General features: G+C 37.8%; 1 protein-coding gene across 2 annotated transcripts in view; it reads left to right on the top strand.

The window, feature by feature from the left end:
• Window positions 1-19,793, top strand: part of CTNNAL1 (catenin alpha like 1) — a 71,862-nt gene that overhangs the window by 43,367 nt on the left and 8,702 nt on the right. For both annotated transcript variants that reach the window (XM_007968479.2, XM_073021824.1), the window contains exons 11-14: window positions 3,243-3,393; window positions 13,146-13,183; window positions 18,208-18,258; window positions 18,338-18,492. In XM_007968479.2, the coding sequence (XP_007966670.1) occupies window positions 3,243-3,393; window positions 13,146-13,183; window positions 18,208-18,258; window positions 18,338-18,492 (395 nt within the window). The remainder of the gene's footprint in view (window positions 1-3,242; window positions 3,394-13,145; window positions 13,184-18,207; window positions 18,259-18,337; window positions 18,493-19,793) is intronic.

Genomic DNA, 19,793 nt, shown 5'->3' with positions numbered 1-19,793 from the left:
TGGATCTTTGATTTATAGCTGAGAACAGTGCAAGTGACCTAGACTCAATGATGGCTTGTGCCCTCTAGGAGAATCATGTTGGATGTTGAAGGGATGATCTCATGCTCTCCTGTAGAGAACAGTGTCAAAGGCTTATCATGAAAGCAGGAATTATATGAATGAACCTCCACAATGATTATCTGCTGAACACTTTATTACAACCAGGGGACATGTTTGCTGGGAGAAACTGTGTCTTCAATATTGGTATGAGAGTCACTCTTCTTGCCTTGGCTGCGAATGTATTCCAATAGAACTGGAGGGCTTGACTCTCCTGCCATATGCAATCAGTTGTTGCTCCTATCCTGAGGCCCTGCTTGCCATCTGGTTGCAATTTTTGGTTTATTGTTTCTATTGCAGCAGAGATACTAGGAATAGTCATATTTTCTTCCCCAGGATAGTGGCAGAGCATGTTGTTAATAACGTATATAACTTGAGAAGCTTTTTCTGTTCCCAAAGCCTCAGCTTCCACTCCTAGTCTTTGCCATCTGCCTCACAAAAGGATAATTTAAGGACATTGAGCATGCCTCTGGGATAATTTATTTCTGGATATCTCTGCTTTGGCAATGTTATTTTTTATGTTATTTTTATACTTCCTTTAAAATGTTAGACATACTGAGGGAACAACTGAACAGTTTGTACACTAGTTGAGAGGAGAGCAATGCCGAAATCTAGCCTGTAGTCCATGGCAAGTTATGTGCCTGCTTTCCCTGAAGAGGGGAACCTTGTTCTTATAACACTGCCATCTGTTTGGCAAGTGCTGTGCCTTTGACACTATGCCCACCCCAGAGGGAGGTGCACCTAGTTGTAATTCATTCAAAGGAACCAACTATTAATATATTAGCTAACATGGCCCTGATCATATTAATCTTCTATAAGTTCTCCAATGACTTTCTCACTCAGAAGAAAATTTTACCATCTATGCTTATCCATTACATGGCCACTGGCCACCTTCCTTTTGCTCATGTCAGTCTGTTCCTCTGGCTTACTTGCTATTCCTCGAACACTCCAGAAATGTTTCTGCCTCATCCCAAATGACTGTCCCTTGATTTCCCTGTAGCTCCCTTACCTTTTCAGTGACCCTCTAACTTAAAATACTGTGACCACCTAAAGCCCTCCATCATTCTCACCCTTTATTTTGATATATTTTTTTATTCCCTTCTAAAATATTTTATAATTTATTTTAATTGTGTCTCTCCCCACTGCTTATTATAAGGTGAGTCCCATGAAGCCAGGGACATTTATCTGTTTCATTCACAGCTGTTTCCCCAGCACCTGGAATGTGGACACAGTGCCTACCAGTATGTAGTAGGTGAATGAATAGTCGTGTTAGTTGTATACATATGTGTGTGTGAATAATCTTATATAATAAACTCCATGGAACAGCAACATCACTTGTTAGTAATGGGCATCTCTATCACATTGTCCTGTTAATTTCCCTCATAGCACTTATCATAATTTATAATGTTTTAATTGTGTGCTTGTTTATTGTTCCAAATCCCCACTAGAGTATAAGCTTCATAATAGAGGGCTTTTATCTTCTTTTTTATCACCTTATCCCCAGCACCTAGTATTATTTTTACACATAGTGGATTCTCTAAAATACTACTTACTGGATGAGTGTTTGATATAATATCCCCAGTCTGCGAAACAAGAAGGTAGAAAGAATCAATGACTGTTGTCATGAATAGAAGGTGAAGTGGTAGAAGCATCTGCTGTGAATATATCAAGACTGAACTCTGAATTCCTAGCTCCTGGATCTTTGTGTGTGTGTGTGTTTTATTTAATGGGCCATCAGGAGATTTCAGTAGGTTGGTCTGGTCGATGGCTTCTATTTTGAGGTAGAAGCTAAAGTTTAATTTCTATTGAATGTCAGGTCAGGAGGTGTGTGAAGACTCAACCCAGCCATCTATTTTCTGCCTATATTACAATTAGCATCCATCAAGTCCTTTGTGTTAGAGAGTGATTATTATATGAAAGATAAAATGTTAATTGATTCATTAATTCATTCATGTAGTAGCTAACACTAAATAAAACCCCAAATGCCAAAATCTCAGGCTTAATATAATAGCAGTTTATTTCTCACTTGTATTAAGTCCTGATTAATGGTATGTCTTTTTCCCTCTTGGCAATCTGGTCTCCTTTCATTTTGTGCCTCGTTAGCCCTTAGGACCTCAGAGTCCCTACTGGATCCTGTGCACTGAACTATCAGATGTGGAAGGGAGAGAGCACTGAGGGGCATGAGGGAGGTTTGGATCAGTTATGATGGAAGTGGTGACCCACATTCAAGTGGGGACGGAACTCAGTCTCTTGGCCTTACGTCTCCACTAGGGAGACTGGGAAATGTAATCTTCCTGTGTATCCAGAGGGAAGACAAACAGATTTTGATGAAAACATAGCAGTCTCTGCAACAATTCATTTATTTATTCAACACATTTATTTAGCCCATGTGGTGGTACGTAAAAGTACCAGGATGATTTCTGCCCTCTTTACAAGTGTTTTGTGAGAGGCAGTGTGATGTGATGGAAAGAGCCTGAACTTGAATCAGGTAGATCTGTGTTTAGATATCAACTCTGTATATACTTGTAATAGGATCTGGCACAAGTTACTGGGTATCTCTGAGCTTCAACTTTTCCAGCTGAAAGATGGGAACAATGCTTATTTGGGAAAAGTAGTATTTTATTTGTATATTTTGGGTGATTTTAATGTATTAATATATCTCAAACACAAACACAGTATCTCAAGCATGTATCTACCAACTACTTATGGGTATATATATACATGTTACTTATTATTATCACTACCTTTCCTGCTACTACCACTGCTGCTACCACCACCACTATTACTGCTACCTTTGCTACTCTGTATACAGTACACTTTTTATGGTCTGAGTATAACTCTTTGAATTATTCTATGGGAACAACTTTGTTCAAACAGTTTTACTTGAATGAAGAGAATTGCTCCCTGAATGCAGGTTTGTATATTATAATGCATACTATTTATCTGCAGGTCAGATTATAAGAAACAGCAAATTTTGTCCTACTGTGTGTCTTCATATTGCCCAACATGGAGCTTGTGTATGGAAATTACTTCATAGTTGTTTATTGAGTTGAATTGAACAGCAGATTTACTTACCTTTGGTCTCCAAAGTTATTCTGAGGGCTAAGATTTTGAAATTCACACAGGTGTCTATTCTGTTTCTTTAGATAATTTCTGCTGCTGAAACATTGACATTGCATCCATCTAGTAAAATTGCTAAAGAAAACCTAGATGTGTTTTGTGAAGCTTGGGAATCCCAAATTAGTGACATGTCAACACTGCTAAGAGAAATCAGTGATGTGTTTGAAGGAAGACGAGGTGAGAAACTGTCCATATAATGAAATGTGTTATTATTTTAATGTAACTCTTGTTAGTTTTTTAATGCCAAACCTCAACTGCAAATGAATTCTTGTTGTAACCCTGCTGGGTTATTTTTGTAGTAAAATATTGTTCACAAAAAAATTACAAAAATATTATTTTATCCTCCTTTATTTTAGTAGCCAAGCAGTAAAGTTTGTTGTACAACAGTGTAGTAGGGCAGGTGTGGTGGCTCACGCTTGTAATCCCAGTGCTTTGGGAGGCCGAGGCAGGTGGATCATTTTGAAGTCAGGAGTTCGAGACCAGCCTGGCCAACATGGTGAAACCCTGTCTCTACTAAAAATACAAAAATAAGCCAAATGTGTTGATGTGTGCCTGTAATCCCACCTACTACAGCTGAGACATGAGAATCACTTGAACCCAGGAGGCGGAAGTTGCAGTGAGCTGAGATGGCGCCACTGTACTCCAGCCTGGGCGACAGAGCAAGACTCTTTCTCAAAAACAAGACAAAACAAAACAAAAACAGCATAGTAGATCTCTGAATTAATATTAACATTCTAGTTTTCCTGTTGAAATTGTCATTTACTTCTTCTAAATTGTTGTTTAGTTATAATACAACAGCTCTTTTATAATGCAGTAATACTCTGTTTTAATTCTAATAACTTAATAATGAAATGAATGTAGTTATTTGATTTTTGAATTGCTTTCCTTCCACTTGGATGGAATCTCTTTCCTTGATGACTACATAATCTTGGAATATTGCCTGTGGTGGGTAAGTTCATTGGTCTTTCTACAACATGTAGAATAGCGCCATACAATGTATAGGAAGGCATCATTTTTATTCTTTATTTTAATATTGAGTGGAAGTTTTGTTTATTTCCCATTGTACTGTGTGTCCTGTTATTTATGTTTACATGTTTATATTTTTTCTCTTCAAATGGCTTCTGTAGTGTCAAAGCTTGCTTATTTTTTTAAATAAAATGTCATTTAAAGTTATTATATCAAATTACATATTTTTTACTGAGTATGCCCATTTAAACATTTCATATTTTAAAAATACTTATTTAGGATAAATGTTAATTTGCTTAAAAATCAGGGCATAATAGAATTATAGCTGTAACATTTGGAAAGTATGATAAATGTTTACCATGCTTCCATATTTAAAAATTTCTGTGATAGTCAAATGGCATATGATTTTGATGCTTTGTCACATATTTATAGTTACATAGATTTTTATATGAGCCAAATTTCAGATATTAAAAGGTAAATGATATAATTGATCCACCTTTAAAAGGAAGAGTGGTCACTTAGCCTTAGGGACTGTTGGGAAATGAGGAGAAGTGGCTTGCTGTGGTGATAAGATACCTGGTGTGGGTTATCCTGGAGTATCTGTAAGGCCCAGCTCTTTCTCAAACTGGTGTTAGGCTAGCTGTTCCCTGCTCCCAGCCCAAGTGTCCTTGGCTCAATAATGAAAGTCTTAGATTGAGTGATCTCAGTGACCTGTCAGCTCTAAAAGTCTTTGGTGAGCACTACCTGAAGTTAGTGTACTTTCGACTTCTGGGCATAGAATATACCCTGCACTGTGTCTTTATCCTGCCTGGCTCTCTTTAAAGGCCAGAGGAATATTGTCTTCTGGCTTTATCAGTTGTCATCAGCTCATGAAAATAGGGAGGCAGGAGGAGTGCCACAGGATGGCTATTTTTCTGGCATGTGATTGACTCTGCGTACTTGTAAACGTGTTCCACGTGCACTGTGAGAAGCTTTACTAATAGCTGCAGCCATTCTGAAAAGAATATGGCGTCAAGCCTGGCCAGCTGCTTCTCCTCTTTACCAGAATGCCATTAAGCGTAGTACAGGTTTCTCCTATACTGTTTTCAGTGCTGAATAGGTTTTTGTTTTCATTCATGTAAACATGGGCTATGGCTGACTTTTCATTACTTGTACTTCTTCCGTGTCCCTAGGCCAGTGAGTTCATCATCATTTGAAACGGACATGGTTCTAGTCTTCTTGACCAAGGGCCTGAGCTCCCTTCCTCTTTGTGTTTAAGATCCTCACAGTTTCTCAACCAGGCTGTTAGACCAACATTTTGGTCTATCTTTTATCTTTTATTTCCTTAAGAAAAGGAGTTATAACAGCCTTTTCCCCCCTCTCAAGAAAGATAGCAGTCATTTAACAGTTATTCTCTGCCTTAATTCCAGGCGATGTTCTGAGTAGCAATTACAGTAGCAATTAAAAGTTGATAAGCTTGGCAAGGGGGTTCTCTTTCTATAAATACAAGTAATTTTTTTCCCTTAAAACAGAAAACAAACCCAAGTTGCATTTTCCATCAAGAGGTCTCTTCCTTCCTCTGAGATCTGAGTGATAATCTCATGTTAGGGATAGAATTGGGTAGAAGTTGAAATCCAGGTTCTGAAGTGGACAGCCTAGGTTCCAGTCCTGCCTCTGCTATTTCCTAACTTAATCTCTCTGTGCTTCAAGTTTTACATCTGCAAAATGAGGATAATGATGACAAAACTACCTAATATGGTAAGTGTGAAGATTAAATAAAATAAGTTAATTCACAGTAAATTCTCAACAAATGTTACCTCTATCAGCCTCAGCATCATGACCACTGTTACCTTGCAGTAAAACTAAATAGTTTATGAGAAAACATTAGGTCTGATTTCTCTTCCTTAACCTCAGTGTCTCCGACTTTCTGGCATCTCTCTCTCCCTATGTCCTTTCTCCTACTCTACTCTAGGGAGGACTAGCCTGTCTGGTCCCACCATAGAAAATCTCTAGATCTGCAGAAGCAAAGGTAAACTCCTCGCTGTTTTGTACAAATGAAGTTCATCCCTTCTCCAATGGTGAATTGACACCCTCTGAAAGATTCCTCTCACCGGACATCTAATGCAACATGAATTCAGTGTCCTCCTTTTCTGTCTCTGAGATTTGCCTTTCTTCTACCAAAGTTAGGCTCTTTAAAAAAAAAAATAGCGGCCGGGCGCGGTGGCTCAAGCCTGTAATCCCAGCACTTTGGGAGGCCGAGATGGGCGGATCACGAGGTCAGGAGATCAAGACCATCCTGGCGAACACAGTGAAACCCCGTCTCTACTAAAAAATACAAAAACCTAGCCGGGCGAGGTGGCGGGCGCCTGTAGTCCCAGCTACTCGGGAGGCTGAGGCAGGAGAATGGCGTGAACCCGGGAGGCGGAGCTTGCAGTGAGCCGAGATCCGGTCACTGTACTCCAGCCTGGGCGGCAGAGCGAGACTCCGTCTCAAAAAAAAAAAAAAAAAAAAAAAAAATAGCTAGGGAAGTTTAAGGAAAAGTAAAAGCCACAGGCTACTAAGGTCTGTGTGGGTAACATTGTAAACATGATCCTTCAGGGGTCTATGACTTATAACCATAAAAATAACAGTAGCTGCCATCTATTGAGAATTTACTGGGTTCCAGGTACTTCCATAAGTACTGGATGTCCATTTTCTCATTTAATCCTCTCAGTAACCTGGAGACAGGTATTATTTCCACATATTACATAGGATGAAACTGAGGCTCAAAGTATCCCACAGTGAGTAAACTACAGGAGCTGGGACCCTTACTGAGGTTTGAATGATGCCAAAGATGAAATTTTATTAACTACCCATACTGCATTACTCAAGCAGTTAAACTCCACTCCAATCCTAAAGTTTTCTAACGAGAATGAACCAATTCTGTGAAAAATGTTCAGACTGCAGCTCTGAGTTCTGCTTTTTTCCCTCCCAAAGCTATTCCAGAAATGACTGAGAGATCCCAGGAAGTACAGAGCAAGGAACAAGTAATGACTGGATTCTTGTTTTGGTTGGCCCACTTATTGGCTGAGGCCGGCTAAATTACAGAAGAGATAAAACAATCTGTTAGTAATGGAATCCCGGGCACATTACCTGCCCTTTTGAGTTTGTTTCTTTATTTCAATGGACATAAATGAAATAATGTGTCATAGTGCTTGCACATCCTATACCTGTTTTCAGACTACATGAGCCCTGTAGTTTCTTTTACTTTCAAGCTGGATATTATATAAATAATCTCTTCTTTAGGTTCAGTTAACTTACGTTCAAAAAATCAGCATTACCCAAACTTCCTAAGGATGGAACAGAAATTCCTACTTATGTGGGAAACTCCTCAGCCTTTAGTCAATGGGACACCTATTGTTTCACTGGGAAAGTGCCTCTCTCTTCAGAAAGAGTTTATGTAGGGTTCATTGAGATGGAGTTGGTTGATTGTGTGTACTGCCTTTATTTTTCCTGATTTTTATCATGAACCTCATGAGCATAGCTTTTTCCTCAAAGAAGTCCAACTCTGGGTTAACCATTACTGACTGAACTGAGTCCAGTGCCACAGTGTTGTTCTTCCTGTTATGCATGGTTGGTGTGACAAACCTGCCCATTACCTTGCACCTGCCCACTACTTTCATACAAAGGTGTATTCTTCAGGTCCTGATTTATCTTTGCTGCTGTTATAACTCCTGTTATGGCTATTGTTGAAAAGCCGTTGCTGTATTCTAGCCACCTTAGTTCTGCTCTGCATAACTTGACTCCTGTGATTGGCAAACTACCAGACACACTTGTAAGTATCATTTAACTATCCAACTAAGTGGTAAACATCACGCTAAGCAATAAGAGGGAGGCTTTAGTGTTCACATGCTAAAAGTTAGTCTGAGAGCTAGGTCATTGTTCACCTTAACCCCAGACACTTAAATTTCACACAAGGACCAACTGGGATTATTTCAAGAAGGTAAAAATCAATACTTGTCTTCCTGTCTTCTGCTTTCATCCCATTCTGCCTTCTCACCCAAACCTCCAGGGAGGCCGTGGCCCTTGTGTTAGAAGGGACCAGACCTAAAAGACTCCACTTTTCCTTAGTGGTGCATATGTCAGTTTAGAATTTGAGATTATTTTGAACAATAAATGTCAGAAAAAAGCCTTATCTCAGAGGTTGCAGTCTCTATCCCTCCTTTAAGGAAGCTGAATTCCCTTTGTTCTATTTGAATCATTTCAGAGTAAATATGACTACACTTCAGTTTATAGAGATGCAGCTCTAACTAAACTATGTAGGGCAGTTATGATCATGGATGGCATACTTTCATAAACCAGTTTTGTTTTTTTTTTAAATCAAGGATCCTGCCAAGAATCTTAATTTGGTTTTCAGTTCTGTAACTACTCTTCTCATTTTCCTGGTAGCCCTATTTCATAGCCCTGCACTTATATTATTGTTTGGCAGATTGGATGCCACTTAAAATGGGGGCACAGGAATATAAACATGTTCGTGGGTAAAGATGAATTTATTTGGGGATGGTAGGAGCCTGCAACAAGGGGGTCATCTGTCCAGAGAAGAGATGATGGCCTACACTAGGGTGATGATAGTCAAGATGAAGATAAGGGGACTAATTTAAGAAGAATTTAAAAACTAATATTGGTAGAGTTTATCGGTCAATTGAATATGGAGGTGAGGGAGAGGGAGGAGTTGGAAGATGATAGCTGGGTTTAGATTAGAATACTTCATTCCTGCTCCTGAGTTTAGCTGATAAGCTGCCTATCCTTTAGTGGTCAGGGATTAATTTTAAGTGGGTTTGGGGACGTTAATTTTTTAATTGATCATACTATATAGAGTGCCTCCAGAACTAAAGATAGCTAATTATAAGAAATGTGAATCAGGGATAATTTAGCACATTTTCAGTGAAATAATAAGTCTTTTCCATTCTTGGGGAATTAGCTTTATTTTGTAGATATACAGAAAGGCTCTACATATTGTAACTGAGAGCATTTCTCAATTAGGTTTTGATAAGGAATAATTGTAGTGCTCCCTTAAGATGAGAGGGCCTTTGAATTTAATTGCGAACTTAATTTATATGAAAGTATAAACTCAGAAGATGGCACAATTGTAGTGTTGACTAAACAGGATTTAGGGAGTATTAAACATAGAACACCTCATTGAGGCCAGTGCTTTGAAGACAATTCTATATATCAAATCTGTACTAAGTATATTTTCTCCAAATAGTCCTGTTTTTCCAACTATTTTTAATGTTTATAATATGATAGAGTTTGTTTATGCTACTTCTTTGATATAACAGCTAAACATAATTTAGCCAGTTTATTTTATTATTATTATTATATTTTAGAGACAGGATCTCACTTTGTCACCCAGGCTGGTGTGCAGTGGTGTGATCATAGCTCACTGCAGCCTCAAATTCCTGGGTTCAAGGGATCCTCCCACATATCTAGAACTATAGTGCTGGCCACCATACCCGGATAGTTTTTTTTTCCCCCAGAGATGGGAGTCTCGCTGTGTTACCCAGGCTAGTCTTTTTTTTTTTTTTTTGATATCGAGTCTCACCCTGTCACCCAGGCTGGAGTGCTGTGGTGTGATCTTGGCTCACTGCAAGCTCTGCCTCTTGGGTTCACGCCATTCTCCTGCCTCAGCCTCCCGAGTAGCTGGGACTACAGGCGCCCACCACCACACCCGGCTAATTTACTTTTTGTATTTTTAGTAGAGACAGAGTTTCACCGTGTTAGCCAGGATGGTCTCGATCTTCTGACCTCGTAATCCACCAGCCTTGGCCTCCCAAAGTGCTGGGATTACAGGCGTGAGCCACTGCACCCAGCCTACTCAGGCTGGTCTTGAACTCTTTGCCTCAAGTAACCCTCCTGCACTGGCCTCCCAAAGTGCTGGGATTATGAACATGAGCCACCATGCCTGGCTGAGCCAGTTTATTCTTTTTTTCTTTTTCCTGCTTAGAATCAATGGCAATAATTAGATGCACATAGAAATAACATCTGTAATTAGCTGAGTGTGATGGCGTGCACCTGTAGTCGCAGCTACTCGGGAGACTGAGGCATGAGAATTGCTTGAACCCAGGAGGTGGAGATTGCAGTGAGCTGAGATTGCACCACTGCACTTCAGCCTGGGCAACAGAGTGAGACTCTGTCTCAAAAAAAAAAAGTGGGAAATAATGTCTATAATTAACTGTAATTTAGATCTCTGTTAGAATTAGATTGCTTTTTCTTGTGTTATTGTCAACTTGTTTGGTTTTTGTTGGAACTGGGGGAAAGAAGAATCTTACCTGCATAGTATGTAGAGGAGGCCTATCTGAAAAACTGATCTATTTTGCAATTATCCTCAAATTCGTATAAATCATTCTGAGTCTAACTAAAGGATGGGAATAGGAAGCAAAACAAAGTATCTGTAAGAGGACCAGAGGGATTAGAACTATCAAGTGATAAATACTACTAGGTGGGTGAAAATGGTAGCAAACCCGATTATATAAAAGCTTTCTTTTCACTGGATTTATTTCTCAATGCATTTATTTATACATTCTACTTTCTTTAACTCTGTGGTATCTTAGAGATATAAGAGATACTGAAACAGTTGGTTTTGCCCCAACTTGTGGGAGTGAATATGAACATTTTAGGGCCATGGGCACTATAGAGGATTACTAAGTTAGATAATACAAGATTACTTCTGTAGCTGATTACATTTAAGTAATGATGGTGCCCTTTCAAAATTATTTTTTATTATTTATTTATTTTTAGTACTTTCCCGCTTCTGTTTTTTGTGCTGTTTTTTTGAGACAGTCTTGCTCTGCCACCCAGGCTGAAACAAAACAAAACAAAAAACAGAAAAAAGAACAGACTACAGGCATGCACCACCACGCCGGGCTAATTTTTGTATTTTTAGTAGAGATGAGGTTTCACCATTTTGGCCAGGCTGGTCTTGAATTCCTGACTTTAGGTGATCCACTTGCCTTAGCCTCCTAAAGTGCTAAGAATACAGGCGTGAGCCACCACGCCTGGGTTCCTACTTCCATTTAATGTGCTCTTTATAATGTGCTAAGACCACTTTTTAAAGGATATTATGGACAGGATTCAGACTTTGAATTAAGACAGATGGTGAATTTTGAAATTCTGAGTGACCTGAAGACTATCTTCTGTTAATATTGCAACTAAATCGGGCACTTTTTGCATCAGAGCTTAGAGACAAGGCATGAAAGTAGCCTCTTCCTTTTTAAGTTTTTTCCCCTCACCATTCTGAGATCAGAAAGCCATTAATTAATTAAATTCCCTTACAATTTTGACATTACAAGGAAATTATTTGAATCATAAAGCTATTCTCAAGTACCATTAATTCACTCTTAGCAACAGTTCTTCTTCTAGATAGGCACTGTCCAAGAGAAATAGAATGTGAGACACATATGTAATTTGAAATTTTCTAGGCTAGGCACAGTGGCTCATGCCTGTAATCTCAGCACTTTGGCAGGCCAAGGCGGGAAGATCCACTTGAGCCCAAGGAGTTTGAGACCATCCTGGGCAACATAGTGAGACCTCATCTCTTAAAAAAATACAAATAAATTAGCTGGTGGCACATGCCTGTGGTCCCAGCTACTCAGGAAGCAGAAGGTGGGAGGATCACCTGAGTCCAGGAGGTTGAGGCTGCAGTAAGCCTGTGATCTCCACCACTACATTCCAGCCTGGGTGACAGAGCAAGATCCTGTCTCAAAAAAAAAAAAAGAAAAAAAAAGAAAAAAAAATTCTAGTTGGCATAAGAAAAATGAAAAAGAAACGTGAAATTTGTTTTAATAATAATCTTTAACCCAAATATGCAAAATACCATTTAAATGTATAATCAATATTTTAAATTAATATATTTCACATCTTTTTTTCTTCCTTTGTACTACGTCTTCAAAATCTGTTATGTATTATACACTTACAGCACATCTCAGTACAGACTAGCCACATTTCAAGTGCTAAATAGTCACATGTGGCTAGTAGGTTCCACATTTAATAGTACAGTTCTAGATGAAATTTTAAATATTTGTATAAGCCATTCTGAGACTAACAGGTTTGCCCATTTCATGTAATAGTCATTCTATGAGAAAAGATGTGATTTAGTGCTCTTGTATTATGTTTACTTTTATTAGTTTGGACCATATGAAATTTCAAAATGACTGAATACCAGCAATTTCATATGGTTCAAACTAATCTATTATAGCTAAATATACTTGTTTTCCTTGAAGAAGAAATTTTTCTTCAAGAAGCAATTACTATGTAGGTCTTGAATTTTTACTCCAGATGTCACAAACCAGCTTTTATAAAAAGTCTAAAGTCTATCATTCATTGTAACCTGACTGTATTCAGTCAGGACCTGAAAGTTGTAAAGATGATAGATGGGGCAGGGATGATGTGGACATTACCCATCTCCTTCCTTTCCTCATTATCGTGCTTCATGCCATGTGTCAGTTCACAGCCAAAAAAACCTCCCGTTATTTGCTTTACTTCATCTTCCTATCTTGTACAGAGGGTTTTCTTCTTCCCTGACCGAGAGAATACATTATGAGGTTAGTTGTAAATTATTTGGTCTGGTACTTGCAGCAATGGAAGAAGCGCTGATACTGGTACTGATAAAAGAGGAATCAGGTTTCATTAGAGGTAAACTGCTGTAAAAGGAGCACTCTGTGAATGAAACTGATTGTAAGTGGCAGTAAATGTCAGTGGGACATTTGCCGGTCTCCCTTTATGTTGGGAGAGGTGGAGATTGGCCAGCATAGGTACCTTAGACATACAGCTGTTGAGAGTCTTCATGTTCACCAGCCAAATTACAATTTTATTTCTGAATTTTATGTAATGAATAGACTAAGTTATCAAAACTAATGTACTAACATTCCTGTTTGTTTAATTAATACTTTAAAAGTTGTGTGAATATATTAATAGAAAAAATTTTAAGTTATATGTGTTATTTGTAGGAGAGAAGTATGGCTACCTTTCACTTCCAAAGCCAATGGTAAGTAGAAAAATAATGTACATTTTGGAATGTTTTTATTCAGAATTCAAATTATGCTCTTGTTGCCTGTTGCTACTCTCCTCCACCACCAATAATTGACGTGACAGAAAAAAGTTAGGATATTAATGTTGACCTCAGAGTTGTTATTCTGGGTAGCAATCTAGATGTGGCTTATACTCTGAATATTTGTTTTAAGTTTAGGGGTTTGAGAGAATAGATAATATAATTTGTGATTAATAAAAAGCCATATCCCAGTAATAGCATCATAAAAATAAATAAATAAGATATTAAAAAGCCATATCTGAGGTCAGAAGTTGTTTTGTTCTTCCAATCTTGGATCTAATTTGCAAAGTCATGTTGGAATCACTTTCAGCAAACTAAGGACTTTCATATGCTTTCTACCTAGATGAAAACATGTCATGTCATACATAAGAGAAAGAGATACAGAGTGGTATATTAACCAAGTAGTGGTCACAAGATCCCTTTTGGGGGTCAAAAATATTGGAAATTGTGGGCTGGGCATGGTGTCTCATGCCTATAATCCTAGCACTTTGGGAGGCCAAGATGGGCAGATTACCTGAGGTCAGGAGTTCGAGACCAGACTGGCCAACATGGTGAAATCCCATCTCTACTGTAATTAGCCAGGTGTGGTGGCACATGTTTGTAATTCCAGCTATTCAGGAGGCTGAGGCAGGAGAATTGCTTGAGCCTGGGAGACAGAGGTTGCAGTGAGCTGACATTGTGCCACTGCACTCCAGCCTGGTCGACAGAGTGAGACTCTGTCTCAAAAAAAGAAAAGAAAAAAAAAAAAAAGGAAATTGTGGATCAAAAATATTTGAAAAAAATATAACAATACAACAATAAAAAATAATGACAGGAATGAAAATTGCTATCTTCTGGCTGACAGCATTTTAACATCAGTAATGTTACCCAGGTGGCATTTTGATGACCTTAGCAATTCATTTATAGAGATCATTCTATGGAAAGTTATAGTTTTGAATAAGATAGATATGGAAAGTAGAAATGATAGCAAAAAAAAATCAGTCATCAAGAAGGACTAACCTTCTGAAATTACCAGGTGTCCTAATAACTGTAACTTAAGAAGTAAAGGAAAACAATGGCCCATGTAGAAGCAGTTTCTGAGCAGGAAGTAATCATGACAGCAAATGAGAAAAATAAAAGACTTGTAAATTATGCCCAGTGTAAAATTATACCCAGTTTCTCAATCACAAAGAAAGGAGCACTTTGATGGCTCACAATATTCATAATAGGCCAAATTATAGGTCAAGGAGGGACAAAAATATTTGTTTTATATTAAATACTTCTTGATCACCTACTGTTTGCCAGGCATTTTGCTAGGCCTTGATGGAAGAATGATGAAAAAGACACTAAAATATAAATTCCACAGTAGGGATTTAAAAAAATATTTTGTTCCCCTTGCCTAGACTGTCTGGCACAAGTTTGACACTCATAAAATAATTTGATAATTTGCTGAGTCAATGGAAGACAGGCATGGCCTCTGCTACTGTGAAGCTTACCATCTAGCCCAACACTGATCAATAGAAATATACAGTTGGCCCTCCATATCTGAAGTTTCCACATCTGTGAATTCCACATCTGTGAATTCCACCAATTGCAGATCAAAAATATTTTGGGGAAAAAAAATACAAAATAACAATATAATGATAAAAATACCAATTTAAAAGCCAAATACAGTGTAACAACTATTTACATAACATTTACATTGTATTAAGTTGTTTTGTTTTGTTTTTTTTGAGACGGAGTCTCACTCTTTCGCCCAGGCTAGAGTGCATTGGTGTGATCTCGCCTCACTGCAACCTCCACCCCCCAGGTTCAAGCGATTCTCCTGCCTCAGCCTCCCGAGTAGCTGGGATTACAGGCACTCACCACTATACCTGGCTAATTTTTGTATTTTTAATAGAGGCAGGGTTTTGCCATGTTGGCCAGACTGACCTGAAGAGATCCGCCCGCCTTGGCTTCCCAAAGTGCTGGGATTACAGGCATGAGCCATCGTGCCTGGCTGTATTAGGTTTTATAAGTAATCTAGAGATGATTTAATGTATACAGGAGGATATGTATAGGTTATAGGTTATATGCAAATAATATGCCATTTTATATAAAGGACTTGAGCATACTGAGGGATGACTATAAATCAAGACATATATATAATTAAAAATTTTATAGTAGTCATATTAAAAAAGAAACTTGTGAAGTTAATTTACTATCTTTTATTTAATCTAATATATCCCAAATATTATCACTTAAGCATGTAATCAACATATAATTAGGGTAATTTTCTTACAGTCATTTTGTCATACTAAATCTTCAAACTCTGGTGTGTATTTTACCCTTAGGGTGTATCTCAATCCAGACTAGCCACATTTTAAATGTTCAGTAGCCTTGTATGGCTAATGGCTACTGTATTGGATAGGTTTAAACTTGTATAAAAAGAAAATGAATAGAGAAGAGAGAAAAATTACTGATGATTATCAATAGTAACAGTGTGGTGAAGAACAGATGGTGAGTATCAGAAGAGAGAACTTGCAATGAAGAGAGATAAAAAAGTCTTAAGTCTGGAGTTGTAGAAGTGATCGTGGGAATGGTTGATGGTGTAGGAGAAGAACAAATGATAAATCAAATCCCCAAATCAAAAAATGGTCCAAACTTAATTAGTACATTTTTTGAAAAGGGACTGGTATTTAATACTGAAATACAACATTAGGAACTGCATGCAGCTGGTGAAAAAGCAATCACAATACTGCAAATTAATTCTGTGACTTAAAAAAAAAGAAAACCGTTTCTGTGCCATAAGCTTAACTGTGTCAGAACAGTTTGAAAGTACGGATAGCAATTTGTCTACTTTTGTTATTTGAAGCTAACTTAACCCTAACAGATGGTTTTGTAGCTAATATCCTACTGGGTTTGAGCAAGTGATGATAGACTTACTGTGTTTGTAAGTGTGATAACTTAGGGCTACTACAAATAATTTTTTGAGAATTAGAAAAGGCATCACAAAGCTTTTAACAGGTTGAATGGAGCAAAGATTTTATTCAACTGAATAGTATTTTTGTCTTTAGTAACAAATCATTTCAGAATCATGAAACATTTTCTTAGTTGAGGATAGCATAGCTAATTATATTCCTAGAAAATTATAGTTCTGTCTTTTAGGAAGCAAAGTTAGAGTCTGGTGCTATTTATATTTAGGGGACTGACGTCTTTAGCTTTACGTAACTGAAATGAATGCATCTGACTGCATTCCAAAATAGTGTCCACTAGATGGCAAACTTGACTACATTATTAAGATGGTTTATTTACCTTTTCAGGCAATCACCTTTCAGTCGTCATTAAACTCTAATAATCATCATCATTAGTAAAAATAAAAATAATGAAAATGCAACTAAATTTAAAAGAATAATATAAGGTGTAAAATTCTAAATAAAATAAAACCTGAAAACCTTGAGGGTGTTCCTTACTTTTTTAAATATTTTTTCAATTGCCTATAGTCAACTCGACCAAGGACGGAGATAAAGATGATGTGACCATTCAAGGAGGAGCCAGACAGATCATTGGTCATATTTGTTTATTCTCTCTCTCAATCTCTGTCTCTCTCTCTCTCTCTGTCTCTGTGTGTGTGTGTGTGTAACAGGAGTTCCTTTTTCATTTTCTGTGTGTGTGTGTGTGTAACAGGAGTTCCTTTATTTTCATTTTCTGTCCTTCACCTATTTCTTTAATAGTAAACATCATTAGAAAATCTCAAAAGGGCTATGTTCCATGAGCAGATCTAAACTCCATGAGACTGTTTTGTTCTGTGGTGAAACTAGTGACAGAATAGTTGGTCAGAAGTAACAAGTCATGGTAATAAGGGCAACAAAATTATATGTATGGGAAGATCTTTTTCCTCAAAGTATTTGTGATCATTTTCCTCCTTAAGCTAAGTGGACACATGAGTGTTTTGTTTTATTGTAATTTATACTTTGTGTGCATGTATGTGAATCCATACCCGATGTGTGTTTGTGAGTGTGTACGACTTAAGTATATGTTTCCATTTTTAAAAGTTGGCTCCCTGCATCTGCTGGCCCCCTTTTCTCTACCAACCCTAGCCATTCTGGAACTCCTGCCTCTACTATGGGAGCTTTCACCAGATCGCAGAGTTAGAGGAACCCCCTCTGTGGGCTATCAGCTTCAGAGAACTTCGGAATATATTTTTCAAAGAAATATTGCTATTGGTGGTGGTGTGATTTGTCCTGGTGCTCTATTCTTCAAGTACACTGGCATCAGTGGACTAGCCTGGTAACTAACTAGTATGGAATATTTTCTCCCCTTCTAGGGAAAATACACTCTGAGGTGCAGATAGTTTACATGAAAACAAACTTTCTCTTTCAAAAATAGGGAACCATTGAACATTGGTTCACATATTAAATTCAGAATCCTAAGTATAATCTCTTTACACCTTGGGATATGAGATTAGCAGTTGGGATATCAATGAAACTAGAGTGTTGAAATTTAGCCTTCTAAGAGCAAATTAGTTAAAGGAATTGAATTCTGGAGTCATAACATGAGGAGTGTATAGAAAACTACATATAGTGGCTAATTTTAATATATCATTTCATAAGAATAGTTCAAGTATTTTAAGAATCTTGTTGAACAGAGAGGCCAGGGAGGTTTGGGGGCATAGTAATTGGATTCCAGGAATACTGCAGAAGTTGTCTTGTGTCCCTGGAAGCTCTTGTGAAAAGAGGAGAGCAGCTGTAAGCACAGAGGCCACAGAGCACAGAGGGCACTGACCTGCTTTCTCTGGCTCCAGATTTCAAACTAACAACCTATTCAAGGCTGAACTCACCTACTAGTAGAGTATTTGCAATTGGTAAAATATTCAGTCATTACATACTGAATATTTTAAACTGTTGTTACAAGTACTTTGTTATGCTTTGTATTACTGTTGCATTTCCTTACAGTTTAATGTACTGCTTTTTAAGATAATCTTAATCTTTTTATTGTCACAGAAGAATAATGCAAACCTGAAATCATTAAAGCCAGACAAGCCTGACTCTGAGGTAAGACCTATTCCTACATCTAATCTTCCTTTTACATCAATAGTGATAAAGTCGTGTGATTAAAATGTATGTTTCGTAGGAGCAAGCCAAGATAGCAAAGCTTGGACTTAAGCTGGGTTTGCTCACCTCTGATGCTGACTGCGAAATTGAGAAGTGGGAAGATCAGGAGAATGAGATTGTTCAATATGGACGGAACATGTCCAGTATGGCCTATTCTCTGTATTTATTTACTAGGTAAATGTAGTTGTATTTTTATTTTTTATATCAGTATGATAATATCTGGTGTAAAGAAAAAAAGTTCCATGTGAAATCATTGATAGGTTAAAGTCAGTATCAAATATATGGTAAAAGACTAAGAGTAGTTACTATGACAAGTTACTTAAGTGAATGCAATAAGAAGACACATGTATTTAATTAGGATTTACATTTAGAAGGGATCTTTTGCTAGGTTTCTGCCCACTCTTTCCATCATTAAAATAATTTTACTTCCTGCTTTTTTGTTTTCCTGCATATTGATGCCTCTCCCAGCCAGCATCAGTACGTTAACAAAACATGCCTTTTATGCCTTTATACAGTGATTGACTAGATACAGATGAAGATTGATTAGACACAGATCACAGAATAGAGCTATGAGGCCTATGTCAATAGCGTGCCAAATCTCTGTGAGTCAGCATTCATTATGTAGAGAATTCCCCTAACTTTAATGTTATCTGACCTATATTCTCTGTCTTGTTCATATTACAAGATTCTTGATCAAATGCCTTGTTGATGTCAATGTTAGTCATATTTCAGTCTTCCATTATACTAATCTATACATAAGGTATAGTAATTCTGCTTAGTTAAAATCAGTTATCTGCTCAATAATCCGTTCTAGAATTTTCTCAAGGAATAACTTCAAGCTTTTACTCAGTTTCTGAAATCTATCTTTTTCACTTTTGGAAACCTGGGAAATACTTGATATCTCCAGTTTTCTGGCTCCTCTCCTACTCAGTCTGATTTTGAAAAGGTTATCCACAGTGGGACACACCTGTAGGTTGCTTCAGTATTCTAGAGACTGAGCTCAATTAAAGTTGTGAAGGATCTTTGCAACTGTGTGGGATTTGGGACTCAATAAATAGCACCCCCTGCCGGGCGCGGTGGCTCACGCCTGTAATCCCAGCACTTTGGGAGGCCGAGGCAGGTGGATCACGAGGTCAGGAGGTCGAGACCATGCTGGTTAACACAGTGAAATCCCATCTCTACTTAAAAAAAAAAAATACAAAAATTAGCCGGGCATGGTGGCGGGCGCCTGTAGTCCCAGCTACTCGGGAGGCTGAGGCAGGAAAATGGTGTGAAACTGGGAGGTGGAGCTTGCAGTGAGCCGAGATCGTGCCACTGTACTCCAGCCTGGGTGGCAGGGTGAGACTCCATCTCAAAAAAAATTAAAAAATAAAATAAAATAAAAATAAATAAATAGCACCCCGTTTTCCCACCCAAGTTTTGAGCAAAATGAAAAATAAGCAAAAGAATAGGTGGATGGGAGCTGGTAACATTTA

Source organism: Chlorocebus sabaeus, chromosome 12, assembly GCF_047675955.1.
Source record: "Chlorocebus sabaeus isolate Y175 chromosome 12, mChlSab1.0.hap1, whole genome shotgun sequence".
NCBI lineage: Eukaryota > Metazoa > Chordata > Mammalia > Primates > Cercopithecidae > Chlorocebus > Chlorocebus sabaeus.
Note: the sequence above shows the minus strand (reverse complement) of the source record. Positions and strands in the feature narration are given on the sequence as shown.